Consider the following 18,795-nt stretch of genomic DNA (forward strand, 5'->3'; position numbering starts at 1 on the left):
AAGGCTAATTTAAATCAATCAGTCTCAAAAGCCTTTGTAATGCATTTAGTGCTCTGGTACCTGGGGATCTGGGTACCCCCAGGGGGGTCCCTGCGCTTCCAGAGTGATGAGCAAAGTGCAAGGCCCAAATTCAAGCATTCATCTGAACAGCTATGTGATTCTAAGTCTTTGGTTTATTGCTTTGATATCAGCCGCTTTCTTTGCCCGCTTAAAAGCTTGCCTGGACGGGGCTGTTCTTCTGACTCAGTAACTACACAGACTGAACCCGTAATCCAAGGTGCACACACTCTTTATTTTGGTGTACTCTTTGGACTTGGTGTGACTTGAGCCAAAGGCCAGACTGTACCTCAAAGAAAAAATGCAGCCTGGGCGGTGTTTGCGACCGAACCGTGTTGTCCTCCTTATCTTCCCCCCCCTGCTCCCGCCCAGAACCAACGGAGCGCTCGCACCCACATTTGTGTATGTAGCACAACGTCTTGCTACAGATTTCAAGCGCAAGGACTGATGCTGCCGAACACTCGGGTAACCCCCGGCACGCTGAGCGCATGGCGAGCGTCTCGCGGTGCGAACCTGAGAAATGAAGGCGTAGCGCCGGGGGAAGGCTCCCTGCGGGGCAGCACGGCGAGGGGGGGCAGGAGGCGAGAGCAGGAGGGGTTAACGGAGGCAGCCACAAAGAAAAGCTGGTGCAGGAGCAAAGACAAAGCAGTGAACTGAGCCTTCCACCTGCTTTAAGAGCTCTTGCGCGTGGCAAGGACCTGCATTGGTTTTAGGTTGTATTAGAAATGATAAATACCAGCATATTCTCCCTGGTTTTGCTGTTAATGAACAACAGTAGTTATGTGTGAAGCCCCGTCACATCTGAATCCCCTCTCCATCAACCCAAACCGAGACAATCCCTGCCTGGAAACACACACTGGGGGCTCCGAGGGGCACAGAACCCCCAGAACCCCCCTCTCCCACAGCATTCCCTGCGGAGCAGCAGGATCCCCCGCGCAGTCACTGCACACAGCAACATCTGCCGTCACGCCAACGTCAGTCCTCACGGCTTTAAGACGACCAGCTCTCCTCGTTTCACGTCTATTCCCTTTGGCAACGTTGCCACAGCGCAGGTTTTATCCTGGCGTTCAGCCCTCAGCTCCTCTCCGGCGTTTGCCCCTCTCCCCCCCGCGCCCATTGAGTTCTGGTGCTTTCAACTCGTTATCTGCCTCACCCAGAGACTGCCCCAGCCCGCCGCCAAGCATGCAGAGGGAAAGAAGAAGTCTAGACGGCATCACGTTAAACCTCAAGCCAAAGTGAGGGAAAGGAGATTGCACGGCGTAACTGGGGGAGAAACGCAATACATTGGATTAGGAGGCTTAGTGCTTGCTACAAACAGACTGTGCAGCGTCGGGTTTTATTTGATATTGTGTCTCCGGGAGAGACTCCGGCATCGTAGCTACTCTGGCAGAGCTCCTCCATGCAAATGCTCAGAAATTAGCCATGCTCGCTACCAGAAGGAAGCGGGGCTGGGGAGCGGGAGGGAGGAGGGTGGCAGCGCCGGCGCGGGTGCGAGCGGCGAGGCAGTGCCCTCTGCTGAGCTGCCAGCCCCGGCCGGCCGCGGGCATGGCACCCACGGCACGCCGGATTGCATCTAGGATTATTGCTAATTTAGTGAAGTTGCTGATCTGTACCAAAGGAGCACTTCATTTGCCAGAACGAGAGAAACCCAACTTTGCTGTAGGCTGGATTACTTTTAGTATTGTTCTGTGCATGACTGCGTCGTGAAGGCTTTATGGAAATCTTTTCATAATATCAACCTCCATTTAGTTTCATCAATAAAAACATCCAGAGATGGAGAAATTACGTTTGAAGCGGCGGCAGTGGATCTGCACCTGCTGGTGATAAAACCAAAGGGGACGATGCAGCACGAGCAGGCGGCTTTCATCACCACGGCGTGGCCCCCCCAGTGCGGGGGCAGGCGCCAGGCAGAGCCCCCACGTCCACCCGGGCACACAAAGGCCACACAAGGCTCCTTCACCGCTCAAACGCTGCATAAATCTGCCGAGGCTCAGCCCCCAGGGGGGGATCAAGGTGCTGGGGTGGGCTGTGGGGGGGAGCGTGCCCGCTGTGGGGACCCAGCCCAGCACCCAGTGGGGCTGTTCGTTTTGGCGGTACGACTGCCCTCTGATGAACAAAGGTCTATTTTTTTTTTTTCTGGTTTGTGGTTTGATCTTAATTTCCTGTATGGAGATCTCAAGAGGATGCCAAGATCAAATAATTAGACTATTCTGCGATAAAGAGGTAGCATTGTTATTCAAATGTATTCAGAATTAATTTACCACCAAACAATTTACACTGCCACCCTTATATCCCGCTGAAATTACTAGAATATGTTATCTGACACACAAAACATCTCATGACCTGAAATAACTTTATCAACCATTAAATGCTTGAGCAACGGGTGCGTGGCCACAGAAATACCCTTGGAAATGCAGGAGAAGCCACAAAGGCAATAGAACAATTTAAACCCGAGCAAAACAAACCAAAAATAGCACTTTTACTTGCAACGGTGAAAAGGCAGGGGCAGAGTCAGCGTGCGTGGCCGCAGGAGGGGCGGGGGCCAGATCCTCATCCCGCACCCCCTGTGAGGGGTCACGGGAGCCGCTGCAGACCCACACCAGCACTCGGGGCTCCCTCCGAGCTCAGCTGGGTGCCCCTGGGCCCCGGGAACCCCACTCTGCTTTCTGTGTGCTTATACTCCAAACCGGGGAGCAAATGGCAGGGACGCAGGAAGATTATTCCCCCGGTTGGCGTTTCCCAGCCCGCGGGCTGGGCCCAGGTGCTGCGGAGCTGCGTCGCCGAAGCGATTTCCTTCAGGGAGGGGGAAGCGTATTGATCTCGGTTCAATTTCTGCCGGCTCCTGCCCCGCCACATTTCATCGCCTCACCACCCCCGGGGAGACAGTTCTCATTGCTGCACACCCGGTGACCCCCAGGCGCCGGGGAGGGGGGGGCTTGGGCTGGCTCCGCTCTGGTGTGCCCTGCAAGGTGTGCCCTGCATGCTGTGCGCTGCATGGTGTGCACTGCATGTCATGCACTGTGTGGCGTGCATTGCAAGGTGTGCGCTGCATGGTGTATCCTGCAAGGTGTGCGCTGCATGGTGTGTCCTGCAAGGTGTGCACTGCGTGGTGTGTCCTGCGTGGTGTGTCCTGCAAGGTGTGCACTGCATGGTGTGCGCTGCATGGTGTGTCCTGCAAGGTGTGCGCTGCGTGGTGTGTCCTGCGTGGTGTGTCCTGCAAGGTGTGCACTGCAATGTGTGCACTGCATGGTGTGCCCTGCATGGTGTGCACTGCGTGGCGTGCACTGCATGTCACGCACTATGTGGCGTATGCTGCAAGGTGTGCGCTGCATGGTATGCACTGCAAGGTGTGCGCTGCATGGCGTGCACTGCAAGGTGTGCACTGCAAGGTGTGCGCTGCATGGCGTGCACTGCAAGGTGTGCATTGCAAGGTATGCACTGCATGGCGTGCACTGCAAGGTGTGCGCTGCAAGGCGTGCGCTGCATGGCATGTGCTGCAAGGTGTGCATGGCAAGGCGTGTGCTGCAAGGGGTGCGCTGCAAGGTGTGCGCTGCAAGGTGTGCGCTGCAAGGTGTGTGCTGCATGGCATGCACTGCAAGGTGTGCGCTGCAAGTGTGTGCTGCAAGGTGTGTGCTGCAAGGTGTGTGCTGCATGGCATGCACTGCAAGGTGTGTGCTGCGTGGCATGCACTGCAAGGTGTGTGCTGCATGGCATGCACTGCAAGGTGTGCACTGCAAAGGTGTGCACTGCAAGGTGTGCGCTGCAAGGTGCGTGCTGCATGGTGTGCGCTGCAAGGTGTGCATGGCAAGGCGTGCGCTGCAAGGCGTGCACCGGGGGTGAGAAACGCCCCCGGCAGCGGTCACTGCGTGCGGGTCACTGCGTCCCCTCTCCCACCCGGCTGAGCCGGGCTGGCCCGTCCCGCCACCCCCCCGCGGCGGACCCCGGCAGCTGAACAGAAAACACTCGACCCGCCTTTCCGAGCGTCCCCCCCCGGCATCCCCTCACCCCGCAGCTCCCAGCCCTGCGGGCACTGCCTTTTTCAGCCCATAAACGCCTGCTTTTGCCTTTATTTTTAAAAATAAAACTTCGCTTGCAGAGTGTGGGAAGGTGATTTCAAAATAAAATTCCAGACAGGCATAATAAGCCTCAGAAAAGCCAATCACACAGAGGAGGATAACTACCCACAGAATTTGTTTTCTACATATTTATATAAAATAATCAATGATTGTTTTTCCACACAGACTCCAATCCAATTTGATTGTTTTTTCTGTGTTACTTGCAAATCATACAAACAATCGATGCCCCGACCCCTTCTCTGCGCAAACACAACTTAGAAAGAGACTACAAGAAATAAAATCCAATAAATTCCTCCAAGCAGGACTGTTTGTTTAAAAGCTCAGCCAGAGCCTGATCCTGTCCGCAGCGACTTCAGTGGTACAAGAGTGGGACTCTTAAACATGCCTGAGGAATAATTACTGCCACAAATATCAGCAGCAATAGAACCTTAGTTAAAAAAAAACAACAACACAGAACAGGAGCAAGAACCCGGAGGTGAAGGTGATTCCTTTTCAAAACGTAGAAAGCAAAATGAAATCCCTCCCAGGCCCAGCGCGTTTCTCCTGCAGAGGACGGGCATGGCGAGCGTGCGGCCGGGGTCTGGGGGGGCAGGGTAGGCTGGGGACCCTGCCTGTCACCACCCGCCCGCAGAGGGGTAGCAGGGGGGATGGCAGAGGGATGGCATGGGGGGTGGCAGGGGGATCACAGGGGGGTGGCAGGAGGGGGGCAAAGGGAGTGGCAGGGGGGCTGCGCGGTTTTGGTGTCACCTCCCCAGCAGCGCTTGCATACAAACAAACCCACTAACCAACAAATGCGAGTGCTAAAATTGGATTGACGGCTCCTGTGGTCTATTTTTTACAATTACTTATTAATCTCAAACTGTTGGCATCCATCTGATCCGCACGTATATCGTGCTAACACATCATCCATCAAAATAATCACCCTGAGTAATTTGTGACGGGGCTTCGGCAGAGCACGGCAATGGAAACCCGTCTGCTACGACACGCCAGTCCTTCGGCTCCACGTGCGGGGCTGCTTCCAGTCATCCCGCATCGCTTTGTTAGGGCCGGGGCCACCAGGCTCTACAAAATGGCATCAAGCTCTCGTCTGTCGCTTTGAAGGGGTGCTACTACTGCTTTTTAATCGAAGGGAAAGGTTAGATAAATAGGCTACCTGCGATAGCTTCATCATCTTGCGCTCACTGCTTTTACCATACGAGGGGCATGATACTGCAAACACTCGGCTGCTCAGTGCGGCACTTAATAACAGGGATAATCTCTCTGATCTCATCCCAGCCGCGCCGCCCGGGGTGCCAACGCGCAGTGACTCCGCTCGCACCCTCACGCCTGTCTGTCTCTGGACCGAACCGAGCACCTTGAGCGCGCAGCGGAGCTGGATGGGGCTTCCTGATACGGCATTTCCCAATATTTAACAGATTGCACAATAATTGAACAGCTGTTGAATAAGCTTCAGATACAAATTCCAACTTACTAAAAAAAAATCCAGCAATGAGGCACAGGTCTTCTTTGTGCGTGTATACATATAGATTATGTTTAGATATGTAGATTAAATATTTATATTTTACTTGTGAGGGAAAGAGTGCTTTTGGCTTATCCTACCCTTTCTTAGATATCTCTCCCTTTATTTTAATAGTCAGCTTCACAGGAAAACAAGAGAGCTTTGAAAAGTTACCTGTTTTCTCTCTGTTTGATTTTCAGTTCTAAAACAATACTTATTTAAGTTTTCTCCACTACTCGGCATAACCTAATAATTAAAAGAATTACTTGAAAGCCAGGGCAGCTCTGCACAAATTATTGCAGGGGGAAAAAGCTGCAATTTTCCAGTGGGCTGAAAAAGAGGTCAAAATTACGCCAGTTTTAGCTGAGAGCGAAGGTAAACAGACATCTCCCTCCAGCCCTGGTTAAAGCCTTTTTCTGATCTTTAAGTTTCATATTTTACTGATCAAGAAAAAGGCTAAATGATGTGCTGAATGTCAGGGTGTTTCTCCGCAATTAAAGCAAGGCCGTTCCTGCGGAAGGCACGGCGGCGCTGGCAGAGGCGGTGCACAGCAGTGCTCCGGCAGCGGACAGCCCTGCCTGCCCTGCCTGCCCTGCCTGCACTGACTGCCTTGCCCACCCTGCCCGCCCTGCCTGCCCTGCCTGCCCTGCCTGCCACCTCACTGTGTTTGCACCAGCCCAGCGCCAGTGTCCCCTCGCCCAGCTCGTGGGGCGGCCGCCGAGCGGAGCCGGGGAGCTGCGGGGAAGGGGGGCAGAGCCACAGCAAAGGCAGCTGGTGTCGGTGAAGGGCTGGCAGCAGTTTCTGTGTTGAACGCTCCTCTGTCCTTTTGTGCGATTGCTTTGAGCCCTGTCAACAAAATCCATTTTCAGCACAACCGAGGCACCTGGACTTGAGGCTAAATGTCTCCACAGAGCCGCAGGGACACTCCTGGGCCTGAACGTCCCCCATGAGCCACGCTGGTATTCCCGGGGGTCTCGGCAGCCCCCGCCCTGGGGACTTCAGCCCGTTCCCCTGCGAGCGGCTGCTCACGCAGCAGCAGCCCCTGCGCGCCGCCTGCGGAGCGCCAGCCTGGCAGCGCGCCCGCTCTGCCCGCCAGAGGCAGGCCCGCTGCTGCCAAGCCGAAAGCAGGACGAGCTGCACGCCCAGCACCCCAGCTGCAATCAGGGCCCCCCCGGGCGCACGGCTCACAGTCCCAATGGGGGTCTGTGCCCTGGGACCCGCTGGGAAGAGAAACGCTGCGGCGGCACTGCGGTGCTCTCGGTGGGGACAGGCTGGTGATAGACAGGGGGGGCTCTGCCATGGCACAGTGGGACGCCGCCTCCCTGCGTGCGCGGTGGGACTGGCGAAGCCCCGTCAGCAGCTCAGGGAGCTTTTCTGGGACTGGGCTTCAGTCGCACAAAACACTTCCAGCTGTTGCGGCTGCGGCGGAGCACACCAAGCAGCTTGGCTCTGGTAAAAGTTCAGCAGCCAGCAGGGCCCAGGCCCCAGAGGCAGGTCCGTTAACCTTTTCCACCAACATTTCTGGCGCTCCAACATGCACAGGAGCGCATCTGCCTGGAATGCCTTGTTCACAGAAGCGCAGGGGAGAGCAGATGTTCACCCTGCAGGAACCAAACCCTTGTCCATGAGACGATCTGGGCCATGCAGTCGCTCAAAACTGTTCTGGAGGTGACAGTGTTTCACTTGAGAAAGCGGGTGTCCCTCAGGACTAGCATTTTTCTCTTCCTGGCTTTCTCATGCAGTTGCACTGGGATAAATAAGACGCATTTTTTTCCACTTTAAAATATTCACAAATCTATTCAGTTCTCACTAGTTCCTCTGGGTTAGAATTTGGTCCCTGAAAAGACAGGTAAACCTGTCCTTATAATTTTTACTGGGCAGACAGCAAATCCCTGGGAATGTGTACTGATAGCAAAGTACATGGGATGTAACAGAAAATCAGTGCTGTTCTTTATATGACACACTTAAAACATGTATCTCGTTTAATTAGAAAAAGAAAGATTGTAGACTCTTTCCCAAGCTGTTATCTGTGCAATTACTTTATGTAACATTATTAAAAATTAATTTTCCCCAGAATCTCAGCAATTTAATGAAACATGCTTGGCCCTCAGCAGCGGCTGCGGCGCAACGAGCCCACTGGCATCCTCCGGGCAGTGGGGCTTGGTGCTGCAGGCCGCCCCCCCCCGGCTGCCTCTCCCTTGGGCTGAGCACCCCTGGCCCAGGGTCAAGGCACCTCTGCACAGCACCCCGACTGCAGCAGCCTCAACGCCTCTCCTCACAGTGGCACGGCACCCCTCCTCACACCGGGCACCACAGCCCCGCTCTCCGGGGGCAGAGCATCCCCTTCTCCAGGGGCATGGCAGCCTTCCTCGGACCAGGCACCGCAGTCCTCCTTGTAGCAGGCACAGCATCCCCTCCTCTCCGGGGGCACAGCATCCCTCCTCTCTGAGAGTACAGCATCCCTCCTCTCTGAGAGCACAGCATCCCTTCTCTCCGGGGGCACAGCATCCCTCCTCTCCGGGGGCACAGCATCCCTCCTCTCTGAGAGTACAGCATCCCTCCTCTCTGAGAGCACAGCATCCCTTCTCTCCGGGGGCACAGCATCCCTCCTCTCTTAGGGCAGAGCATCACCCTCTCCGGGAGCTCAGCACCCCTCCTCTCCTCGTTGCATCGTGCCCAGCACCCCCATTGCACCGTTCCCCGGCGCGCTACCCCCTTGGCAGCGGCACGGTCCCGCTCCGTGCCGGGACACGGCCCCGCACCGCTCCGCGCCCGTCGGCAGCGTCCCGCCCGGGCACCGGGCACCGCATCCCCCGCCCCGGCACCGCGCCCTGAACTTCGCCCCGCCGCCGCCGCCGACCCGTCCCCGCGGGGAGAGGTGGCCTTACCTATCCGGATGACATGCGGCATCCCGTGCGAGCACTGGCCCCAGAAGCCGCCGACCAGGAGCGCTGCCCAGTATTCCCAGAGCACGCCGCGGAGAGCCGGCCAGAGATGGGGCATCGTTGGGGAGGGCGCGGGCCGGCGCGGCCCTACGGCCCCAGGGGCAGCGGGGGAGCGGGCGGCTGCTGCCCGGGGCTCAGGCGGAGCGGCCGGTCGGCGCCGAGGCCGGACCGCTCATGGCACATCTTAGTGCGGCCGCGCCGGCCCGTCCCGCGGCAGCCGCCCCGCGCCGAGCCGAGCCGTGTCGAGCCGAGCTGTGCCGGGCCGAGCCGAGCCGAGCCGCCCCGCTCCGTGCCGGGCCGTGCCGGGCCGTGCGGTGCCGGTGCCGGTCGGGCGGCACCTGCGGAGCCGGGGCTGCCGGTGCGCCCGCAGGAGCGGCTCTGTCCCCTCCTACCACTGATGCGCGCGGCTCGCGCAAAGCCCCGGAGTGGAGCGTGCCCACCCTCATACACACACACACCCTCACACACACACACACCCTCACACACACACACCCCCTCACACACACACACACCCTCACACACACACACACACACCCCCTCACCCCCCCACACACCCTCACACACACCCCCCCTCACACACACACACTCACATCCTCACACACACACACCCCCTCACACACACACACACCCCCCCCCTCACACACACACCCTCACACACACACCCCCTCACACACACACACACCCCCTCACACACACACACACACCCCCCCTCACACACACACACACCCTCACACACACACCCCCCTCACACACACACACTCACATCCTCACACACACACACCCCCTCACACACCCCCTCACACACACACACAACACCCCCTCACACACCCCCACCCCTCACACACACACTCACACTCTCACACACACACACTCTCTCTCACACACATCCCCCCACCCACCCACCCACCCTCTCTCACACACACACACACACACACACACACACGCACACACGCACGCACTGACACCCACCCCCGACGCCCCCCGGCCCCGGCACGCTGCCGCCCGCTCGCTCCCCCGGGGCGAGGGCACGGCCGGGGCGGCGGGTCGTGCAGCGCCGGGACAGGAGGCGGCCGGGGACCCTCGGCGGGGAGCGCGGGGCGGGGCCCGACGGCGGCGCCGCGGGGGGACCGGGAGCCCGGCGTCCCTCTGCCCCCGACGGCGCCCCGTCCCGCAGACCCCGGGCTGCCCGGTGGCCTCCGCCCTCCCGCGGGTCCCGCTGACCCCGCTGTCCCCTATGTCCCCGGGGGCCCCGCTGTCCCCCGTGTGCCCCGAGTCCCCGACAGGCGGGCGCGGCGGGGCGGCGCGGCTCGGGCCGGGCCCGGCCGGTTGCGGGGCGGCGGGCGGTAGCGGGGCCGGGGCGGCGGGAGCGGCGGTGCCCGCGGGCGGGCGCCCAGCCCGGGCTCGGCAGCCGGGAGTTTAATGACCTCGGTGACAGAGACAAAGGGCTGCACATGCAGCAGATAAGTAGGCTGCTTTGTCAACTTGCTGGGCTAGGCTAGGGCGAATTTATTTTTTCTCATTTAAATAATTTGATCTATTCCATCATTTCCAATCGCTCCCATTTGCCAGCTGTCTGCTAACTACATCGCCTGGAACATCTGAAGAGCAAATCTTTAATTTTCTTACAAACATGCTGTTACTCCATATCTGATCATCCTTTTAATTTTCCTTGTCCGTCGCTTTCCCCAGCAGCAAGCCGGGCGGGCTCGGCGCTGGGAGAAAAGCCCATCGCTGTCCTGCGCTCGGGCGACCCATCCCGGACCAGCCTCCATCAGCCTGCGTGTTTGAGCTGGAGGAGGGGACATACGCAAACCATTTTCGGTCTAAAACTCAAAGAAAAGTTCCTGGGCGTTGCATCTGGCAGCAGGCAGCGAGCACGGTGCCTGCTGCAGTGAGGCAGAGCCATCGGGGGGCATCCCCCCTGTGCCCGTCATGGTGGTGTCTGGTCTCTGGTGGTGTCTGGCCTCAGGCTATTTGGTGCAGCGGGAGCAGTGGGGATTGGTCAGGGTGTCTGATAGCTGTCATCAGCGTGGCATCGTAAGGAAAAGCTGGAAGGGTCTCTGGGGGATCTGCACGCCTGTGGCAGGACCAGCCCCTCCCGGAGACGCTGGTGTAGCTCTTCCCGCAGCCTCCCCCATGGTTTAACTCGTGCTTTGTTTGGGGCGATGGGAGGGTGTCCCTGAGCGTGACCCGGGCGCCCAGCATGGTGTCACGGTGTCATGGTGGAGGGGGCTTTTGCATACTTCTACCTAAGAGTCAGGCCAGAGAGGCGAAGGCTCTCCCCAGCACCCCCAAAGCACTGCGCAGAAGTTGGGTCTCAGAGATCTGTTGTTAGTGTTTATTGTGGGCAGGCTGAGGCTCAGACTTCCAGCAGGAAATCTGGCCAGTGTCAAAGGCAGTTATAGAACAGGGTCTCTCATGTTAAGGATATTTTTATCCCTCATGACACCACAAAGCACAAGATTTAGCAAAAGGGCACGGGAGACATTTTCTTTACTTATTGCTTAAATGAAGGACAGCTGTTTCTGTGAACTTGTTACAAAATTAAATGTCACAACCTGGTGAATCTTTGCACCTGGAGACAAAAAAAAGCCCCACAAACCTAGTGGGAGAGAGAGGACTTGCTCTTCTGGGGCTGTTCTTTGCAGACTCCAGCATGTAGAGAAGAGAGTTTGATTTTTCAGTAACTCAGGACAAGAGGTTCAGGTTTTGTGGACCTTTTAAATTCCAGTGTGGCTAGGATGTTCTATTCTGTTAGTTCATTAGTGCCGAGATGCTGCATCTTGCCTTTTTGCTGGCACCAGGCACTGATAAGGCTCTAACCTTTGCTTCAGCCTCTGGATCCTACTGCAGTACCAGCACAAATAGTTTATTTCTTATTATCTTATTTGATTAGTATCTGATGGAGGTCATGAATAGCCCTCGCCGTGTATGTAGGTCAGAGAAGGAAGTCTGCGCGGCTCAGAAAGGCCGGGCAGGAGCATTTCTCAGCAGTCAGATGGCAAAGCCAGCCAGGGGTGCCTGGGCACCGGCAGAGATGCGCTCTGCGGCGGCGCCTCTCCTCGCTCGGGGCTCGCATGGCCTTTCCTCCCCGAAGCAATCCGAGGGGCATGCAACAGAACAGCACATCACCGATGCGCTTCCCCTCGTGTTCCTGAGCTCCCACGCTGTCCCCCAGCCCCGTCCCTCGCCTCTGGCTTGGCGGGGCTCCTCTCTCCTGGCAGCATCCCAGGGGATCCCAGGGCTGCTCTGTGTTGTGATCAAAAAGAAGATATTTTTGAAACTACTCTTAGATGTTGCACCATAGTTGCCTTAGATTTTTTTTTACCCCTACAAAGACTGTGTGACTTTGTTACCTGTAGATGCTGCCAGGATCCACACCTGCGAGCAATGACCCTTATCCACCAGGCCGAGCTCTCCGTCAGCTGTGGTGGAGCTCAGTCGTTAGCATGTAATTACAGCAGGGACAAAATGGCTGGAAGAAAGAGATGTATCTGCAGGAGGAATGGAGCCTCTTGTGGGACCAGAGCCCTGTCTTGGTGCTGTGACATGGGTAAGTGTTGCCCAGCTCTGGGCGGCGGGGGGAGGTCCGTGTGGGCACCCGTTCCGTGGGAGGGAGGATTTGTGTCGGGGAAAGTGAGGACCTTTTTTGGGACTCTGTGGCTGTTGCCTCGCTGAAGGACAGTCAAAGGTAGCAGAAGGTGTTCGATGAGTTGTTACAGGGATGCTAAAAATACAAGGTATTTGCCCAGTTCACAACTGCCGTGAAAATAGTTTTAATGTGGTAACTCACCATTTTATAGCATATCAATTAGTACAAATTCTGCTGTATTTATAACTTATGAACACAGCGTTCCATTTAGAAGAAGTCACTTGGTTATTCCTAGTTTGTTATGAGGATATTTGGATGTGTTAGACTTTCATGCTGCCTTTTTTATAGTGAATCAGTGTGGTACTTAGGGCTCCATTTATCACACAGATAGGACTCTGATAGTTGTGTCCGTTTTATGGGGTTTTATATACATAAAAATCTCGGTTCTCTCACCTACAAATAAAGCTGTATATTTATGGATGTTCCACAGACCATGAATGTAGGGCTTGTTATGTATGAAAAGGAACTGCTTGCAAAAGTGGAAAAAAATGTTGAAATTATTAATATCTAGGGGAAAATGCTGATTGACAAAGGACCTTTTCAAATAAGATTCATGCTTCAGAGCAGCAGCAGAGGTATGAACCTTGCAGAAAGAGACACAAGCGTTGCTGTAGCCATGGCGTTTTTCCATGCTAATGAAGAAAAAGAGGCTTCTCTTTATTTTTTTTAATGGTGTCTAAACTGGTTCACTTGAATTAGCTACATCCACATGCATTTTGTTTAGATTTACATGCATCAGGTGTAATATAACTACAATCAATGTGAGTTATGGGGCCCAGTGCTCACATTACCGAGATTCATGTGCTGAAGTCGGCTCCTAAAATACCAGAGAGTAAATATACCGGGGCCGGCAAATGCAGATTTCTGGGACTTGAGTGCCCTCTGCTGAAACCGTCCCAGCCAGCCCTTAGCTCTGACACCCGGCAGCTTGATTGATGGGCTGCTAAATTAAATTTAAGCCTGCGGTTCATGGGGTTCGCCCTTTATGAAGAATCCCTCCTTCCTTTCCTCTCCTGATGGTGCGCTCGCTTCTTCTCCCTTCTCTTCTTCTGACGCTCTGGTTCTAATTTTCTGACTCCTCCCGCCGCTCTGCCTATGCCACAGTAGATTTTTCTGGTTTTAAATGGCAAGTTTAGATCCAGTAAGGATTCCTTCCGAAGTAATCATCCGGGGAGCCGTGGTCGCACTGGTGAGCGCCGTGGGCTGCGTTGGGCTGGGGAGCGGCCGGCTCTGCCCCGAAGGGCTCGGGGCCGTTCAGTGCTGTGTCCCTCTGGAAGGCGTTGGGCCCTCGCCCACAGCCGGGGTGAGGTGCCGGCACTGCCCGTGCTCTAGGAGCTCCCGCAAAAGCAAACAGCGAGAAACCACGCTTGCCCCCACAAACTTACTGTAATTTTTGTGTTAGATTTCCCTCGTCGTGGAGGGGAAGAGGAAAAATTTCCGCTTCCTACCTATAGCGTTTCATCATTTAATCTGTCACGGGAGAAGCGCTGTGTTTCCCCCGTGCTCGCTCGCAGCCTGCGCGGGGGTTTCTCCGAGGCCGCAGAGCGATACCCCGCTCCCAGCGGGGATGGAGGCACCGGGGGGGCTGCTGTCCCTGCCGCAGGGTGGGGGACTGAGGATGATGCCAGAAACCGCTCGCACGTTGTACCGCGTGGTGCTGGACAGATGATTTGAGTGTCTGGAAATTTCCCACTTAAATTTTCATCAGGTTTATTCTCTCTAGATGATGTGCCCGGCTTGCTCTGCCCCAAAAGCCCTCGCATGGCGGGGGGGGGCGGGCAGGGAAAGGGGCTTCTTCTGCAATCCCTGTTACAGAGTAATACTCCTAGAAGAATTGTTGCTGCACTACGCTGCATATATTTGTGTTGGAACATACCGTGGTGTAATAGCTGGTTTGAAATGTATCCAGTTCTGCTGAATATATTATCGTGGAAGTCAGGCAACTGCGCAGGGAGAATGCGAGCTCCTGTCAAACCAGGGAGCAGAAACGCTCTGTGGAAGCTGTGAAATCGAGAAGGGAGTTGGGACCAACTGCTGCTCTCCTCTCCTCTTCTGCTGCGGGGATGTTTGCAGGGGGCCGGGGCTACGGGAAAACTCTGACCAGAGCCGTGCGGGAGGTCGCGGGAGGGGATTCAGCCGCTCCGATGCTGGGGTGGCCACGTCCATGCCAGCTCTGGCCTCAAACCCCGCGCAGCAGGACCCTGGCTGGGCACCCCCTTTGATCGGCCACCTCTTTAGAAGAGCCCTTGGGTCTGAACCTGGAGATGGGCTGGTACTTGCCCTGAGAGCCCAGGCCGGGCGCTTCCCAGCACCCGAGGCAGCACAAACGGGAGATGGTGAAGGGCTGCCCGGCCTTTTGGATGCGGTGGGGTGAGCGGCGACCGAGCTGTCCCGGCTCCCCCGGAGTGCGAGGGTCCCGCCGGGTGCGCGGAGCGGAGCCACGCGTGGCCCCAGCTGCTCGTCAGCCTCACGCAGCAGCAGGCGGCCTGTACAATTGTAGTGTGTCTTCGAGGCTGAAAAGGGCAACAGGGAAAAAATGAATAAGACCAGTTTAAATTATTATCTTTATCACACCACATGTTCATGCCCCGACGGGAGAGAAGCTGTTCTGGCCAGTCAGCTCCATCAAGTGCTTCCTTTTCTGAGTTGCAATATAATCTTTTGAACTAGGCTGAGTGGAAATACATATTCGTGTCAGACAGCCTTTGCATGTATTTTTCATCCTCTTTCTGCAGAGGTAGGAAATAATTTTTTTTACAAAAAAAAAAAAAATAAAAAGCCTTCTATCTTTAGGATTGGTGGGAGAAGCCATTTGCAACTGATGGGTGTAAATTATGCCTGCTTAGTCAGACAAGAAAATTAGAGACTGCAGAATTAGACTCTGCTTGCAATTATCTTTATGTGGAACCAGTTTACAAAAAAACTTGGTATGCTCCTTGGCTTTCTGATAAATTCTCATGTGGTTTATTTTCGACCTGTTGGCTTCAAAGTGTGGTCCATTGTATGAGACCCAGGAAGGGTATCTCCGGTTTTCTCCTGTACAAGTTACCAACTGGCTGAGCAGAAGGTTGGTCACCTGCCAACCTGTGAGTGCACAGGGCACTTTACTACCCACATGTCTAATTACCCATGCAAAGATTTGGAATGAGTTGTTAATACCTTTTTTTTTTTTTTTTCCTCTACACATGCAAAGGGCAAGAAAAGAGCACATTATTTCAAATGCCTGTTAAAATCGGACTTCAGTGGAATTATGCTGGGAATTAATTTGGCCAGCTGCAGCCAGCCTTTTTTCCCAGTCCCCTTGCAAACTCAGGCCTGTTTCCAATTCACAACAAATTTCTCGGTTGTTCCAGCACATTCGGAGAAGGTTGAGATGTTGGGTGGGGAAGCTGTGGCTGGATCTGGCGGTACCTATTCCGAACAAAATAAGGCACGGATGAGGCATCGCTGATGTGCCGATGTGGAGGAGCCGAAGTGCTGGGGGTAAGGAGGCTTCTGCATCGGGAAGGGCATGGAATGTCCAGGAGAAAACAGCTTTCCCGTAGCAGTGGGATGTGTGCGATGCTGTGAAAGGCTGAGGTGTGTTAAATGTGTGGAGGCAAAAAGGACGTGCCTGGGGCGGGGGGTGGAAATGTCCTGGCCCTGAGCTCCTGTGGGAGCCCACCTTTGGGAAGGGGCGTAGGAGAGCAGAGAGGAGGAGGAGCAGGAGCTGCCACATCATACTCTGAGGAGACTTGGGGTAGAGGCAGTCGGAGCGGGGAACCCCCTCCAGCAGCGGCTGCCGACAACCCTTGGGCCCGAGGTGCGGGACCTGCCTCCGGCACAGGTGTCCGTTGGCCTTGTTTTAAGCTGATGGGAGACTCCTTTTCAAACCGGTGCGAAACCAGACCCTTGTGCTAGTTAAACACTTGTTATTCACGGCTGTCAGTGCCTGGGCACAAGGTTAATTTTGACGTTTTTCAGCTTAGCAAGCAATCAACAGCTTCAGGCTTTATCCTGTTGAAAGGGGACGGTGCAGCGCGTTGTATTTATGGATTGAAAGGGGAGTGTGGGAGGCTTCCCGCGTACGCCGCCGTCCTATTCACAGGAAGAGAGAAATGCTGCTTTATAGTCTCTTTTTTTAAATCTGATGTTTATTTGGTATTTTAAAGGTGTTAAGAAAACAGAGAAAACGAATTCCAAGAGATAGAAAACAAATTGGGTTTTGAAAAGTAACTTGTAAGATGCTCTCTGGTTTTCCCAGTTCTTCCAAGCTGCACTCGTGACGGTGGTGACGGACGCGGGGTGGCTGTGCCGGTGCCCGGCTGAGGGGAGACACCACCTTTGGTGGCCGGTGCCACCGAGCAACTTCAGCAACTGCTGACTTTGCCACAGAGAAGTTAAAGCTGATGCGCCTCGGGCCGTGCTGAGTTTGTCTCTTTTTGTAAACCATTTTCAGAGCTTTCCTTTGGCTGTGCAGCAGATGCAGGGCTCCAAATTCACCCTGGGGTTCCAGATAACTCGGTTGTGCTCGTACAGCGGGAGCTGGAGGTGTGGGAAAGGTGCAGCTGGGAACAAAGGCAGGGGGAGAGACCCGAAGCCGGGTGTCCTCCCAGCTGGAGAGGGCTGCTCTTCCCTTTGGTCCTGCAGCGCAAACCGAACACAAGGCACGTGAGACTTAGATGAGATATAAGAAGAAATGTTTTATGCTGAAGGCGGTGAGCCCCTGGCCCAGGTTGCCCAGAGGAGCTGTGGCTGCCCCATCCCTGGAACCATTCCAGGGCAGGTGGGACGGGGCTTGGAGCAACCTGGGCTGGTGGGAGGTGTCCCTGCCCAGGGTGGGGGACTAGATGGCCTTTAAATGTCCCTTCCAACCCAAACTATTCGGTGAGTCTCTAAATTCATTAATGTTTTATCTCCAAGTCTTTCTTGCATCTGGAAAGACTATAAAATTAATCTATTCTATTTATTGGTAATTCGCAGGCGTGTCCCATTTGGTGCCTGCAGCATCTCGTGGGCGACCACTTGCTGGTTTGGCTTCTCCCCCCAGTTCAGCCAAGAGGCTCCCAAGTGGAGGTGGGGGAAGAAAGTTATGAACCCCCCTGTGAATTTTTGGTGGATTTCCCGCTGGGGACACCCGGTCCCTGGCTCTGACGCCCAGCGGCGGCTCGGGAGGTGCCTCAGTCAGGATTGAGTTATTGCCTTCTCATGGCTCTAAACTTGAATCTGAAATACCCTGTTTAAGTTTCATCGCTGCTGTTTCTGTGTGTCTTTTTCTCTTTGGCGATGAGACAGAAGAATCATGTTTTTAAGCAGGTCTTAGTACAAGTAAAACGGAGCTGATGCGGCTTTGTTTTAGACAGTGTATGCAAAATCTTCCCTAGATTGTATCTGTGCTCTGCCCGGCCTTCACGTCATGGTGGGAACATGACTTGCATGTTGAAACCTCATATGAAAAAAAACCCAGGAAAACTAACGAGCCTCTTTATAGTTTATTTCCATAATTTTCTATGGGAAGCTTTTGCTTTTTTCAAATGTAAAGGGGGGGGGAAGAGAACAGTGCCCAGCAAACATTAGATATTTAAAGTGTTTGTATATAGAGAAGTATTTTGTGTTGGCTTTTTTTAAATATGAAAGCAAAAAGTGAATAATTTTGCGTAACTGTATTTTTGTTTTATGATCATTCTCTGGGGGACGGGAGAGCAAGATCTTGCCAAAATTATGTGTTCTCTACAATTTTTATTTGGTGAAAATCCTATTTTTATTTATTTATTTTTTTTATCCCGAAGCACTTCATTGCATATGAGACTCTGGTTATGGTGGTACCCCACCTATGTGGGGGGGCTGATGCCGTGATGCTGTGTGACCGCTTTTAATAAATGCGGGCCAAAGTTGCACAAAATCAACGTCTGCGCGTCATACCTTAGGGAACAGGGAAGCCGGGTGCCTTTTATTGTTTTGATTGGAAGCGAATATCTGTCTTTCCCGGAAAGCGATCGCGGTTCTCATCTACGACTTTGCCGTGTCTGGGCGAGACGCAGCCGGGGAGCGGGGGAGAGCGGCGCGCTGCGGCTCTGCCTCCGGCGCCCGCTGGGCTCAGACGCTCGCTGCAGGAGGACGCGGCCCTGGAGAGACGCAATTACATACCCTCGTGGTAACGGTTTAAAGATCAAGTAAGGAGTAGTTTGACTAGAGATTAAATATAAAGATACCCATTTATGAATTAGGGGAAAAAAAAAGAGGAAAAAAAAAAAACCAACCACCCTCCAAGTAGATTAAAGTCTTGCAGAACTGACTAATAAATCAACTGCTGGTGAAGCGTGGCAGCCTTGTCTGCCGCCCTGAAGTGGCTAAGGACGAGTTTAATAATGCTTTACAACTGGGAGGCTAAATGAGGAGCGGGCAGAGCGGGCAGCACACCCGCTGGCTCGGTGACGGCGGTGGGAAGGGCTGGGGAAGGAGCACACCGCGCCGGCAGCGGGGACCCGGGGACCTCCGCTCCGCTGGAGGGAGAACGGCGAGGGGCCACCCCCTAAAATAGGTACCGAGTTTGGGCTGAGACCTCCGGGTGAAGGAAAGAAATGCTGG

General features: G+C 54.8%; 1 protein-coding gene across 1 annotated transcript in view; it reads right to left on the reverse strand.

Moving 5' to 3' along the window:
- Positions 1 to 8,639, reverse strand: part of GRIK3 (glutamate ionotropic receptor kainate type subunit 3) — a 119,311-nt gene extending 110,672 nt beyond the window's left edge. Inside the window, exon 1 of the mRNA XM_054223932.1 lies at positions 8,520 to 8,639. Within this exon, the coding sequence (XP_054079907.1) occupies positions 8,520 to 8,634 (115 nt within the window). The 5' untranslated portion in view covers positions 8,635 to 8,639. The remainder of the gene's footprint in view (positions 1 to 8,519) is intronic.
- Between the last annotated feature and the right edge of the window lie 10,156 nt (positions 8,640 to 18,795).

The sequence above is a fragment of the Rissa tridactyla genome, chromosome 18 (assembly GCF_028500815.1).
Source record: "Rissa tridactyla isolate bRisTri1 chromosome 18, bRisTri1.patW.cur.20221130, whole genome shotgun sequence".
NCBI lineage: Eukaryota > Metazoa > Chordata > Aves > Charadriiformes > Laridae > Rissa > Rissa tridactyla.